The sequence below is a fragment of the Mustelus asterias genome, chromosome 9, assembly GCF_964213995.1.
Source record: "Mustelus asterias chromosome 9, sMusAst1.hap1.1, whole genome shotgun sequence".
In the NCBI taxonomy this organism is placed as follows: Eukaryota; Metazoa; Chordata; class Chondrichthyes; order Carcharhiniformes; family Triakidae; genus Mustelus; species Mustelus asterias.
In genome coordinates, this window is record NC_135809.1 from 47,765,137 (window position 1) to 47,785,580 (window position 20,444).

At 42.1% G+C, this 20,444-nt stretch overlaps 2 protein-coding genes across 7 annotated transcripts in view; one reads left to right on the forward strand and one right to left on the reverse strand.

The window, feature by feature from the left end:
• Nucleotides 1-12,284, forward strand: part of LOC144499116 (receptor-type tyrosine-protein phosphatase zeta-like) — a 256,241-nt gene extending 243,957 nt beyond the window's left edge. Inside the window, exons 26-31 of the mRNA XM_078221193.1 lie at nucleotides 432-505; nucleotides 2,314-2,442; nucleotides 6,822-6,968; nucleotides 9,888-10,030; nucleotides 10,550-10,685; nucleotides 12,138-12,284. Of these exons, the coding sequence (XP_078077319.1) occupies nucleotides 432-505; nucleotides 2,314-2,442; nucleotides 6,822-6,968; nucleotides 9,888-10,030; nucleotides 10,550-10,685; nucleotides 12,138-12,284 (776 nt within the window). The remainder of the gene's footprint in view (nucleotides 1-431; nucleotides 506-2,313; nucleotides 2,443-6,821; nucleotides 6,969-9,887; nucleotides 10,031-10,549; nucleotides 10,686-12,137) is intronic.
• A 4,428-nt stretch (nucleotides 12,285-16,712) lies between these two features.
• The window catches only part of aass (aminoadipate-semialdehyde synthase), a 97,539-nt gene continuing 93,807 nt past the window's right edge, over nucleotides 16,713-20,444 (reverse strand). For 3 of the 6 annotated variants that reach the window (XM_078220137.1, XM_078220136.1, XM_078220142.1), the window contains 2 exons: nucleotides 18,858-19,034; nucleotides 16,713-17,210 (listed from right to left, as the gene is read on the reverse strand). In XM_078220137.1, the coding sequence (XP_078076263.1) occupies nucleotides 17,095-17,210; nucleotides 18,858-19,034 (293 nt within the window). In that variant the 3' untranslated portion in view covers nucleotides 16,713-17,094. The remainder of the gene's footprint in view (nucleotides 17,211-18,857; nucleotides 19,035-20,444) is intronic. The other 3 variants (XM_078220139.1, XM_078220138.1, XM_078220140.1) reach the window with 1 other exon arrangement.

Here is a 20,444-nt window from a genome sequence, read left to right on the forward strand (position 1 = left end):
GATTAGGAAGGTAAATATGTGGGGTTACGGGAATAGGATCTGGGTGAGATTGTTGCCGGTGCAGGCTTGATGGGCCAAATAGCCTCCTTCGGCAAGGTAGATTCTATGATTCTACATTCCCAGAGAAAAACATCTGGATTGATTAATCCATGATTCTCTTCTCGATTGTATCAGGAATTATAAATTTAAAGATCTATTATCATGGTTTCTTCCGCTGTGTAACCAGACCACTCTGACGCTAACTGGCTGTATAGAGAATCAGGAGATTTCCCAAGTGTGCCCGTGTACAGTACCATAATGCTGCATTGTTGGCATCTCCTTTCCCATGAACATTCTGAAATCCTGAACCTTTACATAGGAGCCAGTCTGTCTCATTGCCAATTATCACTATAACCTACAAGTGGAAGTAAACAGCTTTTTTTATATTCTAGTGGAGAGATCAAGAGTTGGACTCTCAACATCAACTGCAGAGGGCTCTGATTACATCAACGCCTCTTACATTTCGGTAAGCATCTTGAAAGTAGTCTGTGCTGATTTATAGATTGTACAGGTTTGTACCAGATACTGGGAGTAAATACATAGCAATGGATGACCTCCTTACCATTTGGCAGGAATGTGAATCATTCATAAAATGCTTAAAACTTTGGGTGAATCATCCTTTTAATCCTACTACTCCTAAAGGAATGCAACCAGGAAGCAGCAATTATTAGTCTTCAAGATTTAAGTTTAAAATTTACTCATTAGTGTCACAAGTAGCCCTATATTAACACTGCAATGAAGTTACTGTGAAAATCCCCTAGTCGCTACACTCTGGCGCCTGTTCGGGTACACTGAGGGAGCAGTTAGCATGGCCAATACACCTAACCAGCACGTCTTTTGGACTATGGGAGGAAACCAGAGGAAACCCACACAGAAACGGGAGAAATTCAGACTCCACATGGACAGTGACCCAAGCCGGGAATTTTCACGCCCAAAAACGGGTGCAACTTGATGGTAAAATCGGGTCCTTAGTGTCAGATTCGCATGAAATGAATGAAAACTCACATCTGACCTCAGAAGGTCCCAAAGCAATTGTGTCAATCGCTATTCTAAGACATTTGGTGCATAATTTCCCCCAAAAAAACTAACTGCCTAACCGGTGGAAAACAGAAAGTTTTCCTGCCTGTGTTTTAGGTGAGCTAATTTCCGGCACTCTGCATCACGGAGTCCATGAGAGGATTTATACCGGTGCCAGGGCCTAATTCCGCCCAAGAGGCCGGCAGCAGGGTGCTGAGGCGGCCAGTCAGATTGCCCCGATCTCCCAGTATACTGGGAGATCAGGTGACAAGCCCTCTGCCCCACTGCTGGAGACTGTACGTGATTCCCACTGGTGTGGACCTCCACTGGCAGGGTCAGAAACTTTAGCGAGCCCAGGCGATTGCATCCTGGGCTCGCTAAATAGATGGAAATGCTGATTCCCATATTGTAATCACCCTGTTTCCCAGAACATGGCTGATTCCGTCCAAAAAAATGGCCAGGAAAGACTGGCCGGTTGTGATTCCTGTTTTTGGCCTCCCACTTAAATTTCCCACCCTGCTCTGGTACTCAGGCAGCACAGCAGGCCAGGAAAATCATGCCTCACTGTGCATACGGCAAGCTCACACAAATAGTAATGAAATAATGTAAAGATGCTCATTCATCAGTTTAGGGAACACTCAGCTCATTTATTTACAGGTTAAAACTATGCAGCGGCTTGCAGCCTCGTGGCTGCAATCAGCTTCCGAGTTGACTTTGAGTACAGAAACCTACGGTTACCAGGGTGATTTCCCCCACTCTGCTTCCTGATTGGTTCCCCAGATTATGTGACCCTTACTCTGCAGATTAATCCTTAAAGGGACAATCACCACAGATAATAACCAAACAATTTGTCCGAGTGATGTTGATTGAGGGATAAATATTGACCAGGACAAGGGGGAGTATTCCCCTGCTCTTTTGAATCCAGCTGTGAGGGCAGATGGGATTTCAGTGTAAGGTCTCATCTGAAACATGGCACTTCCAGCAGTGCAGCACTCCCTCGGTGCTGCACTGAAGTGTGGAAAGCTCCACTACAGTTCAAGCGCCAAACATTGTACTCCCAACACATACCCTGCCTAAATGCATAACTGCCAGCTGGTTGGAGGTCCCCACTGTACCAGCACTGGGTCTTATTTATCTCCTTTCGTTCTGTTTCTGTCATTTTGAATGCACTGACAGGTGATGTGAATATAACCTGATGGATTTGTATTCTGGAACTCATTTTTGTGCATTTGTATCTTGCTTTGCATTTAATTCCAGGGATTCCATCAAAGTAATGAGTTCATTATTACCCAACATCCACTGCCACATACCACAAAGGACTTCTGGAAAATGATATGGGACTACAACGCTCAAATTATTGTTATGCTGCCAGACAACCAAGGGATGGTACGGAGTCATATTTCATTCTCAGCTCATTTTATATTGGCTTATTTTAATTTTGAGTGCCAGCTCATAAATGTTTTCACCAGATACAACGATTATAATGCAATGGAAAAATCATTAACACACAAAAAAAACTAGGTTTAGGTGCGCTGGTTGGAGAAGGGGGCAAATTCAGCTGGATAAACATGGTGAACCAAGTCATAAATATATCACAATCCAACCTACACATGTGGGAATAATATTTTTGTCTCATGATTAAACTTTGCCTCAGTAGCACCTTCATTTATGTTCCCTAAATGACATATTGTGCAATGACAGGAGATAGGATTTAGTCTTCGGAATTTTATTGGGAAAACTGGAGGAAGTTTTTCTGGCCAGCTTCTGATTAGTGCCATTGCTGTGTACTATATTCACCACAAAAAATCCTGCTTACCCGTTGGACCTTTGACAGAAGAATTGTGGAAACAAAGATGTTCTCAGTATGTTGGTAATTCTTCTGCTGAAGTGTGATGATACTGTGCCTTTAAGAAATGTATTTTAGTCAGCTTTCTTGTACAGGATCTGTTCTATGCACTCATAGACATTTTGTTTGGATCCAGCAGCAGCATATAGTTACTGCAGCAGCATAATTGATCTTAATTGATATAATGTTTGTTTTAATCTAATGCAGCATTCTGTTATTTTGCATTTTCCTCTGGGATATTGCAGAGTCAGGCATGATTATATTGATTGACAAGTAAGGTCATATGATTGGGTGGAGCTAGACTTTCACAGAGAACTCAAGGCAGTCTGCTTTTGGGATCTTTAGAGAGAGGTCACTTTCCCTGCATCTCTTGCTCTCACTGAGGTCTGGACTCTGGAATCTGCTCAGAAATAAATCTCTTTCTCTGAGATTCAGCTCTTTGGGGGCGGAGTTTTCTCTGGAAGTTGCTGCATGAGAATTAGAAGAAAATTATCTGTCTAGATCACTCTCCAGAGGTGTTAAAAAGTCAGAGTAGCCATGTAAGCATATTTGTTTTCTGTCCTGACTGGTTCTAAAGAAGGGATTTATGTAAATGTGGGGATACTGCTGAATTGGAACAATAGAGATATTGTTTTAAAATTTTAAAATTGTTCTTTGTCATGTTTAAGTATTTTAATTGGTAAAAGTTATGCTAATTCTTTTTGTATATTCTAACTTAAATAAAGTTTGTTTTTGATAAAAGCTTCCTAGTGGGTCATTTGAATCATACCTGGAGTGAACCACCTTATGCTCACCATAATGCCAAAATCAAATGTAAAAGTTAGGTTCTAGGCTAACTTCATAATGTATAGGATGCAAAGCTGGGCTGAAAAATGGCAAATGGAGTTTAACCCTGATAAATGTGAGGTGATTCATTTTGGTAGGACTAATTTAAATGTGAATTACAGGGTCAAAGGTAGGGTTCTGAAGACTGTGGAGGAACAGAGAGATCTTGGGGTTCATATCCACAGATCTCTAAAGGTTGCCACTCAAGTGGATAGAGCTGTGAAGAAGGCCTATAGTGTGTTAGCTTTTATTAACAGGGGGTTGGAGTTTAAGAGCTGTGGGGTTATGCTGCAACTGTACAGGACCTTGGTGAGACCACATTTGGAATATTGTGTGCAGTTCTGGTCACCTCACTATAAGAAGGATGTGGAAGCACTGGAAAGAGTGCAGAGGAGATTTACCAGGATGCTGCCTGGTTTGGAGGGTAGGTCTTATGAGGAAAGGTTGAGGGAGCTAGGGCTGTCCTCTCTGGAGCGGAGGAGGTTGAGGGGAGACTTAATAGAGGTTTATAAAATGATGAAGGAGATAGATAGAGTGAACGTTCAAAGACTATTTCCTCGGGTGGATGGAGCTATTACAAGGAGGCATAACTATAGGGTTCGTGGTGGGAGATACAGGAAGGATATTAGAGGTAGGTTCTTTACGCAGAGAGTGGTTGGGGTGTGGAATGGACTGCCTGCAGTGATAGTGGAGTCAGACACTTTAGGAACATTTAAGCGATTATTGGATAGGCACATGGAGCACACCAGGATGATAGGGAGTGGGATAGCTTGATCTTGGTTTCAGATAAAGCTCGGCACAACATCGTGGGTCAAAGGGCCTGTTCTGTGCTGTACTGTTCTATGTTCTATGTACCTTGGAATTTATGGTCTAGTCCTTAACAGAGGTCAGCAAGAGACAAGGAATATAAGAGATAATGACCATATAATCTGTTGTGGTGATACTGGCTCAGTGATAATGGTGAGTGATTTTATGCATCCACTTGAGAAAGCAGACAGAACCTCCGTTAGAAATCTAATTTGAAAGATAGCACCTCCAACAGTGTAGTGCTCCTTTGACTTCAGTCTCTGCTGAACCCACTGGAACAGGACTTGAACCCACAGCCTTTTTGATTCAGAGGTGAGAGTGCTACCAAACCACAGCCAAACACTTAGAAACATAGAGGAACATAGAAAAACGACAGCACAAAACAGGCCCTTCGGCCCACAAGTTGTGCCGAACACATCCCTACCTTCTAGACCTACCTATTACCCTCCAGCCTATTAAGCTCCATGTACTCATCCAGGAGAATCTTAAAAGACCCTATTGAGTTCGCCTCCACCACCACTGACGGCAGCTGATTCCACTCGCCCACCACCCTCTGTGTGAAAAACTTACCCCTAACATCTCCCCTGTACCTACCCCCCAGCACCTTAAACCTGTGTCCTCTCGTAGCAGACATTTCCACCCTGGGAAAAAGCCTCCGAGAGTCCCCCCGATCTATGCCTCTCAACATCTTATACACCTCAATTAAGTCTCCTCTCATCCTTTGTCTCTCCAAGGAGAAAAGACCAAGCTTCCTCAGCCTATCCTCATAAGGCATGCCACTCAATCCAGGCAACATCCTTGTAAATCTCCTCTGCACCCTTTCAATCTTTTCCACATCCTTCCTATAGTGAGGCGACCAGAACTGAGCACAGTACTCCAAGTGGGGTCTGACGAGGGTCTTATATAGCTGCATCATTATCCCCGGACTCCTAAACTCAATGCCTCGATTGATAAAGGCCAGCACACCATACGCCTTCTTAACCACCTCCTCCACCTGCAGGGACGATTTCAGAGTCCTATGGACCCGGACCCCAAGGTCCTTCTGATCCTCTACAGTACTAAGAGTCTTTCCCTTTATATTGTACTCCTTCATCCCATTTGACCTGCCAAAATGGACCACTACACATTTATCTGGGTTGAAGTCCATCTGCCACTTCTCCGCCCAGTCTTGCATCCTATCTATGTCCCTCTGTAACTTCTGACATCCCTCCAGACTATCCACAACCCCACCAACCTTCGTGTCGTCGGCAAACTTACCAACCCATCCCTCCGCTTCCTCATCCAGGTCATTTATGAAAATGACAAACAGCAAGGGTCCCAGAACAGATCCCTGGGGCACACCACTGGTGATCAACCTCCATTTAGAAAAAGACCCATCTATACACACTCTCTGCCTCCTTTGGGCAAGCCAGTTCTGGATCCACAGGGCAGCAACCCCTTGGATCCCATGCCCTCTCACTTTTTCTAGAAGCATTGCATGGGGGACCTTATCGAATGCCTTGCTAAAATCCATATAAACCACATCTACTGCCTTCCCTTCGTCAATGTGTTTAGTCACATTTTCGAAGAACTCCACCAGGCTTGTAAGGCACGATCTGCCCTTGACAAAGCCATGCTAGAGTATTCTTGAGCATACTAAGCCTCTCTAAATGCTCATATATCCTGTCCCTCAGGATCTTCTCCATCAGTTTACCAACCACTGAGGTTAGACTCACCGGTCGGTAATTACCTGGGCTATCCCTATTCCCCTTCTTGAAAATAGGAACCACATCCGCAACTTCAATGAAGAAATGTACATTTCTTTAATTCTTTTTAATAATCAGATTTAGATGTTTAGGAATTGTGAAAGAAGCGTAGAGTTAAAGTTAGTTCTGCCTTCTGAATGTGAATGGCAAAAATAAGTGCAGCTGTTGCTTGTCAGTAGACTGACTAATGCTTGGCTTGAATAGGACAACACTGTGCTAGATCATCATCAGCAGCAGGTTAGGGTAAGAATTGATTCAGTTCTACTCCTTTTTTAAAATTCAGTTCCAGGCTGTTCTCCAGGAGCTCCTGAGAGAATGGCTGGAATTTTACTGCACCGCCCGCCACGGGAATCGGAGCAGGTGAGTGGAAGAACAATGGGAAGGTCTGTTGACGTCTGGCTGGATTTTGCGTTTTCAGGATGAGCGGGGCCATAAAGTCCCACCCGTTCAGAAGGCTAGTTATGGTATAAATTCTTAATCTTCATCTGTAAGCAGCAATGAGATATTTGGATATAAACACCGTGTTGCTGCTGTTTTTGCAGGCTGAAAGTGAATCTGTGTATTGGCCAAGGAAGGAAGAACCAATGAATTGTGAAGCATTTACAGTGAGCCTGATTAACCAGAGCCATCTCTGTCTTTCTAATGAGGAACAGCTCATCATCCAAGACTTCATTCTGGAAGCAACACAGGTAAAATACCAAAGATTAGTCAGCCAGGGAGGGAGAAGTGATTCAGTGATGTGGCTGGTGTAATGTAGTTCATCTCAGAACCCAAGCCACAACTGATTAGGTACTACCTTTATAATAAGTATCACGATTAGATTGAAACACAATCATTTATTCTGCACCAGAGCATGATAACTGTGTTTTTTTGTAATTTGAAAACATCTGTTTAAGTTAATAAAAGCAAATTACCATTGATGCTGGAATCTGAAACCAAAAGAGAAAATGCTGGAAAGTCTCAGCAGGCCTGGCAGCATCTGTAAGGAGAGAAAAAAGAGCTGATGTTTCGAGTCAGCCGATCCTTTGTCAAAGCTGACAAAGAGTCATTTGGACTCGAAACGTCAGCTCTTTTCTCTCCTTACAGATGCTGCCAGACCTGCTGAGATTTTCCAGCACTTTCTCTTTTGGTTAAGTTAATAATCAGGCAGGGTGGTTAGCGCCTTTACCAATGACTTGTGTTTTTTCATCCACTGAATTCCTGGAGCTTGCTGCACTTTCCCAGTTCATGCTTCTTATTACGTTTAGCTACTCCACATTAGCTCTTCCCACAACCTGTCTGATGTATTTTATTTCTCTCAGTATGTCCCCTGTGCACATCCATCTGTTCCTTAACCATTTCTTAATCTCCAACAAGCACATTTTACAGGTACCATGTGTTCTGCCCCCTCCCCTGTCCTGCTGCACATCCTTTTTTCAGGAAGGGTTTACTTCTGAAACACCAGCTGGCTTGTGCTTTCTTGGTGATGCCACCTGATCTGCTGAGTGTCTCAGCATTTTTCTCTTGCTGGTTAGTTTATGAGCTGGTTTCTGTTGTCTGTAGATCTTTCCCCCAATAGTCAAAAGCACAGAGCAAACATGTTCTACTGATTGGCTGCATCATGTTGTACATTAGAAAATGAGACGTCTGCATATCAGTCTCTGCCTTGGCCACTCTTTACACCATTACTTTATTCCTTCCAACTATTCTTTGAAAGCAATTTAAGTAATGGGTGAATGGGTAATGAATGGGCGGCACAGTGGCACAGTGGTTTGCACTGTTGTCTCACAGCACCAGGGATCTAAGTTCAATTCCTGGCTTGGGACTCCGTCTGTGTGGAGTTTGCACATTCTTCCTGTGTCTGCGTGGGTTTCCTGCGGGTGCTCCTGTTTCTTCCCACAGTCCAAAGATGTGCAGGTTTAGTTGATTGGCCATGCTAAATTGACCCTAGTGTCAGGGGATTAGCAGGGTAAATATGTGGGGTTACAGGAATAGGGCTTGGGTATGATTGCGGTCGGTGCAGACTCGATGGGCCGAATGGCCTCCTTCTGCACTGTAGGGATTCTATGTAAGACATCTTTTGTATGGTATCCCTGAAGCAGAATAGTGGACAATCATGAGAATACAGATATTTTGAGCGTTACAGACTGAGGAAAGTCCCTCTATTTGTTCCACAGTCTGAGCTGAATTTGCCAATTCAAGTTTGGTTGGAACGAAGGGAATGATTAATGGCCCTGATTTAGCGAAGGGGAAGACTAGCCAGGGTTCCCACCTCACTCCTGGTCACTATGTGGTGTGATGCATGCTGTTGAACAATTTCACTTGTGATGTTTGCCACAGACTCTGGACAGACAGTGACCCAAGTCTGAAATTGAACCTGGGGTCCCTGGCACTGTGAGGCAGCAGTGCTAACCACTATGCTACTGTGCATTATTTACCTGTGTAAATTATCTGTAGAACATGATTTAGCTACATCACCTGACATTTTGTTTCTCTTAATCTTATGCCGAATGTTGGATTGCATAGTTATATTTACTTCATATTTTTGTAACCTAGGAACAATCATGGAGTTTAAACATGGCAAGATGTATATTTCCTGTTTAAAATTGGAGTTGAATTTCAATCAGATTATTTTGTTTGGACCAAGAGCAAGTAATATGAAAAAGAGTCAAAGATAATCCAATTATAGTCTCCCGCACTGCCCCAATGTTCATCACTCCACCTTTGTTGGCCATCCCTTCAACTGAGAAGGAAATAGATAGATTTCTAGAATCTAAAGGTGTCAAGAAATATGCGGAGAGTGCTGGAGTATGGCGTTGAGATTGAGGATCAGCCATGATCGTGTTGAATGGCAAAGCAGGCTTGATAGGCCGAATAGCCTACTGCTGCTCCTATTTTCTATGCTTAGGCCCTAAGCTCTGCAATTGGCTCCCTAAACCTCGGCACCTTTCTCTTCTCCTTTACATGACTCCTTAAAATCTTTGACCAGGCTTTGGATCACCGGTCTTAATACCTCTTTATGTGACTTTAATGTTGAGATGTTGCTATTGTTCATGTGAAGTACCTTGAACGCTTTGTTATGTTAAAAGTGCTTAATGAATGCAAGGTAGTTGGTGGCAGGTCTGCAAATGGTGGAGTGGTGGAAATCAGAGATAGGCAAAAGGCAAGAAGTGGCCGACCCCAATTTACAGATAGAACGCCTTTTGAAATATTGCCCTAATCACTGAAATACTTCATTCGAACAACAGGCATCTGTCTGAGCATGTATTAATGTAGCAACTTGTTTCCAAGGTAGATCAACATATATCTTTCCTCTAATTGGAATTACAGTGAAGTTCGCAATGTATCACTATGCTTAAAAATATCCTGAGACATATTCCTTAATGAGATGCAATTTCACAATCCAGAAGTCAAAGGTCCCAGTCTTCAGCCTTTCAATCTGACAGCATCACGAAGATTTGTTTTGACTGTTCATAGGCAAGGATGTAGAGTGTCCTATGATGGCCACGCTTTTACTAGTACGGCAAAAAAAAAATTCATTTCACTCTTTTCAAAGCATACCTTCTGCCATTAAGTAACAGAGCTATATGGAGAATAATGTATTTTTTTAATATTTGCCTCTACTACAGGATGACTATGTGCTTGAAGTGAGGCATTACCAGTCTCCAAAGTGGCCAAATCCAGACGGTCCTATCAGAAAAACCTTTGAGCTCCTCAACATGATACGCGAAGAAGCTGCTACAAGAGATGGGCCAACAATTGTCCATGATGAGTATGTGGTTTTAATTGTAACCTCTCTCAATTTACTCCACTTGCACAATAGAGACCTCCTGACGAAAACACCTTGTCAGGAATGGAAGCTATCAAGTTTATCCAGTTGGTGCTTTTTAAAAAGCCCCCAAAATGGGTGTGGGTATTCCACCAGGTTTTTAGTGTTTCATTGGTTCCGAATTCAATGCCTGATATGGAGGAATCTGAATAGATCCTGTCGAGTGCTTGCTACTAAGAGACCCTCTTCCTTGGGCCCAGCCTGTTAATCCTCTTCCTGACAGTATGATTAAACTTAGTATCCATGCACCTTGTTGGGGGGAGGACAAGAATCTTCAGTACAGCCTTCATCCAAGTTGGCAATGCTTGCATGATTCTGGGACATTTCCAATTTGAGATGAAGTTTTAATGTTCATTGGGTTGACTGTGAACTTAGATTTGGCATTGGACTGGAATGTAATGGATTTTACTATTGAATGCTTATATGTGTGTGAATCTAAAACTGTTTCATTTCCTTCAATAGACATGGGGGAATAACAGCTGGAACCTTCTGTGCTTTGACTAAACTGATGCATCAGCTGGAGAGTGAAAACTCGGTGGATGTTTATCAAGTGGCTAAAATGATTAATTTAATGAGGCCTGGCGTCTTCACTGATATCGTAAGTCGTTAAACACCGTTCTGTAAATGCAGGGTTCATTCCTATTTTTGCCAAAACATTTTCAGAATATATTTAAGAATAAGACTGGGATTGATGGAAGGTGAAAAGTAACCTGTTACTCTGTTTGGGGTCACTACTAGGGAATGTTCCAATGGATGTGTGTGTGTGTCAGTGACAGTGACATACCTTGGAACAGAAGAATTCTGAACTCTGATTGATGGGCTTTTGTAGGAAGAGCTGCATCTTTGAACCAAATCTCTCATGGCGGGAAACGGGGGATTGGGGGGGGGGGGGATGTTAGGGTTAGGACGGTGCTTGCTGGTATTAGGAGAAAGCAGGAGTTTTGATAGAGGATCAGCCATGATCATATCGAATGGCGGAGCAGGGCCGAATGGCCTAATCCTGCTCCTAGTTTCTATGTTTTGTTATATATATATGTGGGAGATGAAGTGATCAAAATTCGTGTACTTGCTCTGATTTGCCTAATTTCCCACAAGCTGCAGGGTAGCAGCTAATGTGGCACTCTGCTCTGAGCCCAGGCTCTCTGTGCGCAACACCATGGGTGACCTACTAGCAGTTCAGTAGGTCATTATGCAACAATTCCATATCCATATTTCACTTAGTAGGGAAATCAAAAAAGGAGGGAAATATAGAATTGGAATTTTTGATAACATTGAATATATCTCCAGTAATATTAAGTAACAAGGTATATGCGAGCAGCCCTTTTGCATTTTTACAGAATCACAGAAATGTTACGGGCAGGAGGAAGCCATTTGGCCCATTGCATCCTCATTGATTCTCCGAATGAACAATTTACCAAATGCATTCTCCCACATTTTCCCTGTAACCTGCACACTCTTCCTTTTTAGATAACAGCAGAATTCTATTTTGGATGCTTCAACTGAACCTGCCTTCATCATACTGTCAGTCAATGCATCCGAAATCTTAACTATTCACTGTGTGAAAAAGTGTTTCCTCATGTCGCTTTTGATTCTTTTACCAATTACTTTAAATCAGTGCCCCCTCCTTCTCGATCCTTTCATAAGGGGCACAGTTTCTCCCTGTCTACTCTGTCCAGATCTCTCATAATTTTGAATACCTCCATCAAATTTCCTCTCGGCCTTCTTTTCTCCCAAGGGAAACAATCTTAACCTCTTCAATTTATCTTCATAACTGAAGTTCCTCATCCCGGAACCATTCTCCTGAATCCTTTCTGCATTCTTTTCAAAGCCTTTACATCCTTCATAAAAAGTGTGGCACCAGAACTGGATACTATACTGCAGTTAAGGCCAAACTAACGTCTTCGGTATAATCTTCTTGCTCTTGTACCCTCAAGATATTGTTTTGGAGTGGAGAGGGAAAAGACCACCTTCGTGTTCGGGAAATTCTCACCCAGTTGCAATGATTCTCAAAAGTGTTACAGAAAGAATGAAGCCTGTTCTCTCTCCACAGGATCAGTACCAGTTTTTATACAAAGCTGTCCTCAGCCTGGTCAGCACAAGAGAAGATGAAAATCCTGCAAGTACATTGGAAACCAATGGCTTGGCCATGTCTGCCAATGACTGTAATGGAGCAGAGAGCATGGAGTCTCTGGTGTAATAGTGCAAGGAATATCTTCAACAACACAGGAGAAGAACGCAATCCTATTTAAGATCTTGTTAATTATACAGGTATCCATTGCAAAATCCTGGTATCCATTTTGTGTCACCAATGGACATTGACCTGTGGGTGCCTTTATATTTAAAAAAATTGTTAGCAGAAATTGTTGTGCAGTGTGTGAATGTCCCATTTGCATCACGCTGGCCTGACTGATGTTCGCTGTAGTTGCATATTCAGCATGTTCAGTGTCAAGTCCCATGGTCTGCTTCCAGTCTGTATCGAGTTGGGGGGGTGTTTGGGGGAGGGAGGGGGGCATCCATGACAGTGTCTTCTAAAGAAGTTTCCGAAAAGGAATATTGACCGCAACATCAATGATTACTAGAGTGCTGCTGCCTAAGACTTATCTGTTTTCCATGATGTCAACACCTTATAAAGACCAACATTCAGCAGTGCCCAAGCAAGCTACTGAATGTACAGAAATAAATATCAGTGTTGATTAAGTCTGGATAACGTCATATTGTTAAAGAAAGAAAATTAATCTTCTAATACATAATGTAAATAGTAGAACAATGAACCTGTCCATGGACCAAATTTCTATTTATAATTCTAGATTTTTATATTTTACTACAGAGTCTTTTCTAGTCTTTTTTGATGTTCTGACTACATGGTTGTCGTAGCTGGCGTTTTATTAATGTTTAAATATGTCTGTTTAATTCAGTTTTGATTCTAAATCTCATGTCAGATGTTTATTAATGACTTATTTGATGTAATTTTACAAATAACAGCATGCAATTTTAACACTACTTGTGCAACAGGAATAGTAAGTTCTAGACAGACTTTTCACAGAAAATCCAGGTGATGTGTGATTTGGTTACAGCTGATGTTTTTACATAATGGCTACTGCAGAAGAATTAAAATACAAGGTTTATTAGCTGATTAGTACTGGCTGTTATTATTGGGGATGTGCCAATTACACCTTGTTTGACACACATCTGTCAACATTTCTGGAGTTAAGGAGATTAATTTCCAGCCCTGCAGAAGCTTTACAACATCCTGACTTTAAGAACACCTGCCCAATATCAGCCCTGCATTTGTCTGCTCACACTACAGAATTAAAAATGTCAATTACAATATTGAAACTCTGGAAAGAAAAATATTAATAAAATAATCCTTTTGTACTTTATAAATGCAGTTTGGAGTTTAACTTCCATGTATTATCTGGCTAGTAATGCAAAATATATTTAAACGATAGATGTATTAAATCTTCCCTGTATTAGCCAGCACAAAGGTAGTCAAATCTTTGCAATCAATGTATATTACTTTGTCTATAACCCATATATATCTTAATATCTAATAATCAGATCTTAGATTTTTAAAATATGTTGCTTGACTGAAAAAACTGGCAATTCAACCTATGAAATTTGAATTTCTGACATCCCAAAATTCAATCATTAGTTAAGCAGATAGCGTGCTGTGTAAGCAGGATCATTGCATGATATGTTGTCAAACTGGATGTGAGCCACCTTGAACTGGCTTGAAGGAATATTTGAGATGGAGGGGACCCAATCATAGTTGTTCATGTTGGATCCAACAACATAAGGAGAAATAGGTATGATGTCCTATTTGGAGAGTACCGCGCACTAGGAGCTAAACTTAAGAACAGGACCTTTTTATAATTTCTGGACTATTAATCAGGTTAAGAAATTGAACAGACAGAAAGGGCAGGTACTATCAATAGCTGGATGTAATGAACAGTGTCTTGTAAGGTTCTGTACTGGGACCTCAACATAGATTTATTAACAATGTAGAATGTGGGACTAAAAGCCACATATTCAAGTTTGATGACACAAAGATGGACAGTATTTTAAGCAGTATAGGCGAAAGGATAAAGTTACAAAGATATATTAATAAATTAAGTAAATTGGCAAAACTGTGGCAATTGGATTTCAACATATGCAAGAGTAAGGTCATCCACTTTTTAAAAATTCTTTAATGGGATGTGGGTGTCGCTGGCAAGGCCAGCACGAGTATCCCATCCCTAATTGCTCTTGAATTGAAGTCAATTAAGAGTCAACCATTTTGCTGTGGGTCTGCGGTCACATATAGGCCAGACCAGGTAACCAACCAGTTGAGTTTTTATGACAACCAATGATAGTTATATGGTCACCATCACTGAGATGTGCTTTTATAATTCAAGATTTATTAATTTAATTTAAATTCCACCAGCTGCCATGGTGGGATTCAAACTCATTTCCCCCAGAGGCATTAGGCTGGGCCTCTGGATTACTAGTTCAGTGATGTGACAACTACCCCACCATCCCGCCCCAACATTGGACCTCTAGGTTAGAATCGAGTACTAAGAGATATGATGGTGAAGGTACACAGGTCATTAAAATGTCATGAACTGTTAAAGAAAATAATCAAAAGGGCCAACGGAATGCCAGCCTTTATATCTTAAAGATGGGAACACAAGGGATTAGAAATCAAGCTACAGCCATAAGAAACCTTGGTTGGACCACACCTAGACTACTGTGAATATTATGTGCACTGCATCTTAGGAAGAATATATTGGTCTTGGAAGGAATGCAGTTTAGATTTAATAGAATAATACCTGGAACCGGAGATTAAATGAAATTATGAAAAGAGCTTATATAAACTAAGATAAAAGCAAAATACTGCAGATGCTGGAAATCTGAAATCTTTCCAATCTGTGCCCCATGCTCCACGCTACTCTCCAAGTATATAATTCATCACATTTCTATCCCTTTTCAGTTCTGTAGAAGAGCCATATGGACTCAAATTCCCAACACAAACTAGAAGAACAGCAACTCATCTTCTGATTAGACACATTATAGCCTTCTGATTCAACATTGAGTTCAACAACTTTAGACTCTGAACTTGCCCACCTTTTAATTTCTGTTATGTGGTTCCCCTGGCTTGTCCCAACACTACTCACCTCTCCCACACATGGACACTATCCCTTGTTGCTCAGTTTTGCTCGCACACCAAGCATTTACCTCAGTTCTCCTATTCACATCTCTTTTGACACCAACCAAGTAAATGAACTCAAATTAACTTAGGGACAAATTAAAAGGGGCAGCTCCCCAAAAGAAAGGGGGAACAGCCCGAACCAAAAACAAAGTCAAAAGGAAACTTAAAACATCAAACCAAGAGGTGATTATCAGGGTCGATAATACACCCCAGCCCCTGCGGTGCCCAGCGGTCGCGGAAGGCATCAACTGCCCCCGTGGACACCGCATGCTCCCTCTCCAGAGACACCTGGCCGCGAATGTAAGTTCTCCTATTCACACATTCTGCTCTCCTACCTTTGCCATCATTAACAATCTTCAGTCCTTAATGGCACTATTAACAGCCCCTTTGCCTTATTGCCATGACATCATTGTCAATCTCTCCTTAGTTCCTTAACCAATCATTGACTTTCCATTCTGCCCCACCCAGCATATCACATTTCTTTCCCTTTTCTGCTTGGTAGAAGGGTCATGTGAATGCGAAACGTTAACCGTGTTTCTCTGTCCACAGATGCTGCCAGACCTACTGAGTTTATCCACCATTTTCTGTTTTTATTTTATATAAACTGAAGTTATGTTCCTTAGAATGTAGGTATTAAACTACTGGATGTGTGCATGTAGGCCAACAAATAATTGGCAGGACACAGAGGAGCAAATTTACAGGCAAACTGTAGAAAGATATGTGGGGCTCTGTAACTAATTGCTAGATATTGAATGGCTCCCTGGGCTTGGCTGAAGTTATTGAACCAGGAATCTACAGACCATCCCTGGAATAGAAGGGATTGGGATAGAATCCTATAGTGCAGAAGGAGGACATTCAGCCCATCGATTCTGCACCAACCACAATCCCACCCAGGCCCTATCCCCATAACCCCATGCATTTACCCTAGCTAGTCCCCCTGACACTAAGGGCAATTTAGCATAGCTAATCAATCTAACCAGCACATCTTTGGACTGTGGGAGGAAACCGGAGTACCCGGAGGAAACCCACGCAGACACGGGGGAGAATGTGCAAACTCCACACAGACGGTGACCCAAGCCGGAATCGAACCTAGGTCCCTGGCGCTGTGAGGCAGCAGTGCTAACCACTGTGCCACCCACCAGAATTGACTTCATTATCTATATCAACTAATAGGACGTGTGCAAGGTTTAAAATTTTTTAAAGTTAATTTATCAGTGTCACAAGTAGGCTTACAGGAACATTGCAATGAAGTTACTGTGAAAATCCCCTAGTCGCCACACTCCACCTGTTTGGATACAGAGAGAGAATTTACAATGGATCAAGTTGTTACCTCTGGTTGGGGAGTTAATGCTGGTACACTGGATTTTCTCCTGCGCTCACTCAATTCCATGAGTGCAGATTTGTAGCTATGTGTACAGATAGAAGATTTCACACACAGAGTATTAGGAATAAACTGTATTCAAACAGTCAGTTAAAGGGAGTTTCGTTCACAAAGCTGAAAAGCTGTTTGATGTCACAATGTTTTTACAAATGATTATTAATAGTTAATTACCACAGCTTGCAGTCAGCATCAATGATTAAAAGTTTTGTTAATTGTTCAATTCTTTAATTAATCATGAATGACCACACACCACAAAATACTCCAATTGGTTGTCTGAGTTCAAAGGTCAGTAGCACTGAGTGGGTGAAGAATTTCACATGAGCCACTTGCAATTTACAGTTAGAAATGTCATAAGTGCTTCAGTTACATAAAATCTGTGGAAAACATAAAGGTTGGAGTATTGCTGTGTGATTTCCCAGTAACAAAATAAATCCTCTTTCATGAAAAGCTGCTGCTTGAAGTGTAGAAAATGCCTTCAGTCTTGATGCGATCCAGGATTGGTTGATAGATATCTTTGGTCAAAGGGCCGAACATTCCTTTTGTGGAGATTTCACCTGTTAACAATGCAATAAAACATTGAACAATGTAATGGTATCGGAAGCATCTCCAGCATGGTGATTATCCTTTTGGGGTGGGGGAGTTACAGGTAGGGAGGAAAGAAAACCTTTGAGCAAGTCATCCATGGGCAATAAAGACTGAAACATATTTGTACACTCCCAATAGCCTCATATGCAAAGTCAACAACATTTGCTGCCATTACTTAAAAAATGTCTCGAGATAAACTGATACTTATGCTCCTCATGAGCTTCCTTCCAATCTATTTCATTTTGCCCCATCAAGATAATCTTCCATTTCTTTCTCTCCCACCTGTTTATTCAATTCCCTTTAAATGCACTTGTTCTATTTTCCTCAACTCCCCCATGTTGCAGCATGCTCCACATTCTAACCGTGCTGTTCGTAAAGAAGTTGCTCCTAAATTTCTTATTGGATTTATTGGTGACATTTTTCTATTTTTGACCCACTGTTTCAGATTTCCAAGTAGAAATATTTTCTATTCATTTGCCTTTCATAATTTTGAAGTTGTCTATTAAGGTTGGTATCATTTCAGATTGTATAATTATTGCACAATAGTCAAATTTTGCATTTCCTAAAATAGGAGCATGTCTAGAACTGTTGCCATTGTTAACAAATTATGGTGTATACTTGGCACTTTATTCAAGGTTAGTTTAATAACAACTACGGGGGGGGGTGATTCTTCCATCCCGCTGCGCTGATTTTTTAGCAGGGAGATTTAGGCGGTGCTGGATTAGCACAACCTGCGCTCAGCGTCCCGCCCCAAACTCATCTCCCAGTGCCAGATTTCCGGCTGGAAATAGGTGCAGAGCTGTATTATGTATGCAGCCCTTCATTTGCATCTGTTTTAAATGGCATTTGTGCGCTCAGGACTGAAGTCTCTGGACCCGCTAGCATCCGCCCCCCCCCTCCCTCCCCCCTCCCCCTGGGGGGGGAGGGGGTGTGATGTATCATCCCATGGGGGGGGAGAGGGGGTATGATTCTCATTCTGTGGTCAGGGGGGGTTCCACTGTGTCTGCTGCCAGAGGATGAGTCACACCCCTCTCCCCCTCCCACCCCCCACCCCGCCATCGGATGATAAGTCACACCCCCTCTTCTCCACCCCACCCCTCCACCACCACCCCCACTCCCCCCTCCCCACCCCCGACCAGAGGATGAACGGCAGAGAGGCTCTCTCCGCCACCTGCTTTTTTTTTCACGCCCGGGCGCGTTCTGTCAGTTTCTCGGAGCTCCTATTGTTCCGGCGGTGCTAAGCCCCGCCCACTGGACCGGCGCCGGAAAAAAGCGTATGGGCGCGCTGGAGCGCGGCCTCCGGGCCCGGATCTGTTTGGCGCCCGCACCCAGCACTTAGTCTCGAAATGGTAAAATCGGGCCCTATGACTCTAAATCCTTTGAATCCACAAACTTCTGGTAGTAAGGCTGGCATGTCCCTACTTCAGTACCAGTTTGACTGAGAGGGAGCCATTGTTCCTTGATATCTATTTGTTTGGGAAGCTGGATTCCTTGTGCCAATTTGCATTAGGATCCTGGATTCCTCCCAGAAACAAAAGTACAGTCCCTTGTAACAGAAAGAAACATTTATGAGATGCTCACACAATAATCTGTTTGAAGAAATGAAAATAATTTACCGTCTAAAACCATCTCAGCTCCAATAGCACAAGGGTAGCCAACAGTTTTTGCCATTGCTGAGAAACCATTAACATCACCGTAGACCACCAGACTATCGTGCTTAGTTTCCAGTTGACCTGAAGTGTGTCTAATGCCAACGTCATTCCGCAAGACAACCAGATCTCTTTCACCAGGAGCTGAAACAAAAAGGCAAATATCACAAACAGGTATTTACGTATAATTTGGATCGCAACATGTTTACAAGTATGTATTGAAGGTATAGGACCACTGCTCCACTTTTACACATCTAAACACATTCCAGTTGAAAACCAATGAAGAAAATGCATCTTAGTCCATGCATTAAATGGAAATGGACAGATTACTCCAGTACAGCCATGAGCTCAGCTTAATATAATGTAAGATATAGGAGCAGATCATAGAACCAATTGAGCCTGCTCCCCCTATTAAATAAGATCGTGGCTTCTATTCCATATGAACTCCACTTTACCAGCCTTCAAGTATAACCCCTGATGTTCTTGTTGACCAGAAATCTATTGATGTCAGCCTTGAATATAATCATAAACTGAACATCACAGCCCTCTGGGTAGAGAATTCCAAAGATTCACAACCATTGAGTGAGGAATTTTCTCCAATAAATCTGTCTATCCAGCCAGCCCCTGACCCTGAGGCAATGACCTGTAAGTTCTCCAGAGAGCATCCACCCTCTCAAATCCTCCCAGAATTTGATAGATTTCAATAAGATCATCTCTCATTTGAAAGCACAGGCCCATTCAACTCAATCTCTTCTGATCCTCTCACCTACAACCAATCTAGTAAACTTTTGCCCCACTCCCTTTGCCCTTCCTTCGGTAAGGAGGCTAAAAATGGACAAAACACTCCAGGTGTGGTTTCACCTAAGCTGTATCAAATTTCAACAAGAATCCTTTACTCTTTTAAAAAATTAATTCATGAGACATGAGTGTCGCTGGCTGGCCAGTATTTATTGCCCATCCCTAGTTGCCTGAGGGCAGTTGAGAGTCAACCACATTGCTATGGCTCTGGAGTCACATGTAGGCCAGATCAGGTAAGGACAGTAGATTTCCTTCCCTGAAGGACATTAGTGAACCAGATGGGTTTTTCTGACAATTGACAATGGTTTCATGGTCATCAGTAGATTCTTAATTTCAGGTATTTTTTTTAATTCAAATTCCGTCATCTGTCGTGGCAGGATTCGAACCCGAATATTCTGCTTTTCCAATCTTCCTACCAAAGTGGATAATTTCACACTTGCGCTCATTATATATCATCTCCCATCACTTTGCTCAATCACAAAACTTTGATCCATTTTTAATGTCTTTATGTTTTCCTTGTAGCTTATTTGCATCAAGCCTTGTATTGGTATCAATCATGCACACATTACATTCGGTCCCTCACCTGAGAAAATTATTTGTTTAATTCTCTATCCGCCATTATCTGTTTATTCTCTATCCACCATTACTTGCATTAAGCTATTAAATTATTCATGAAATACGACATTCAACATGTAGTGTAAACATATAGCATTTAAACAACTGACTGGCATTTCATAGAATCATAGAAACCCTACA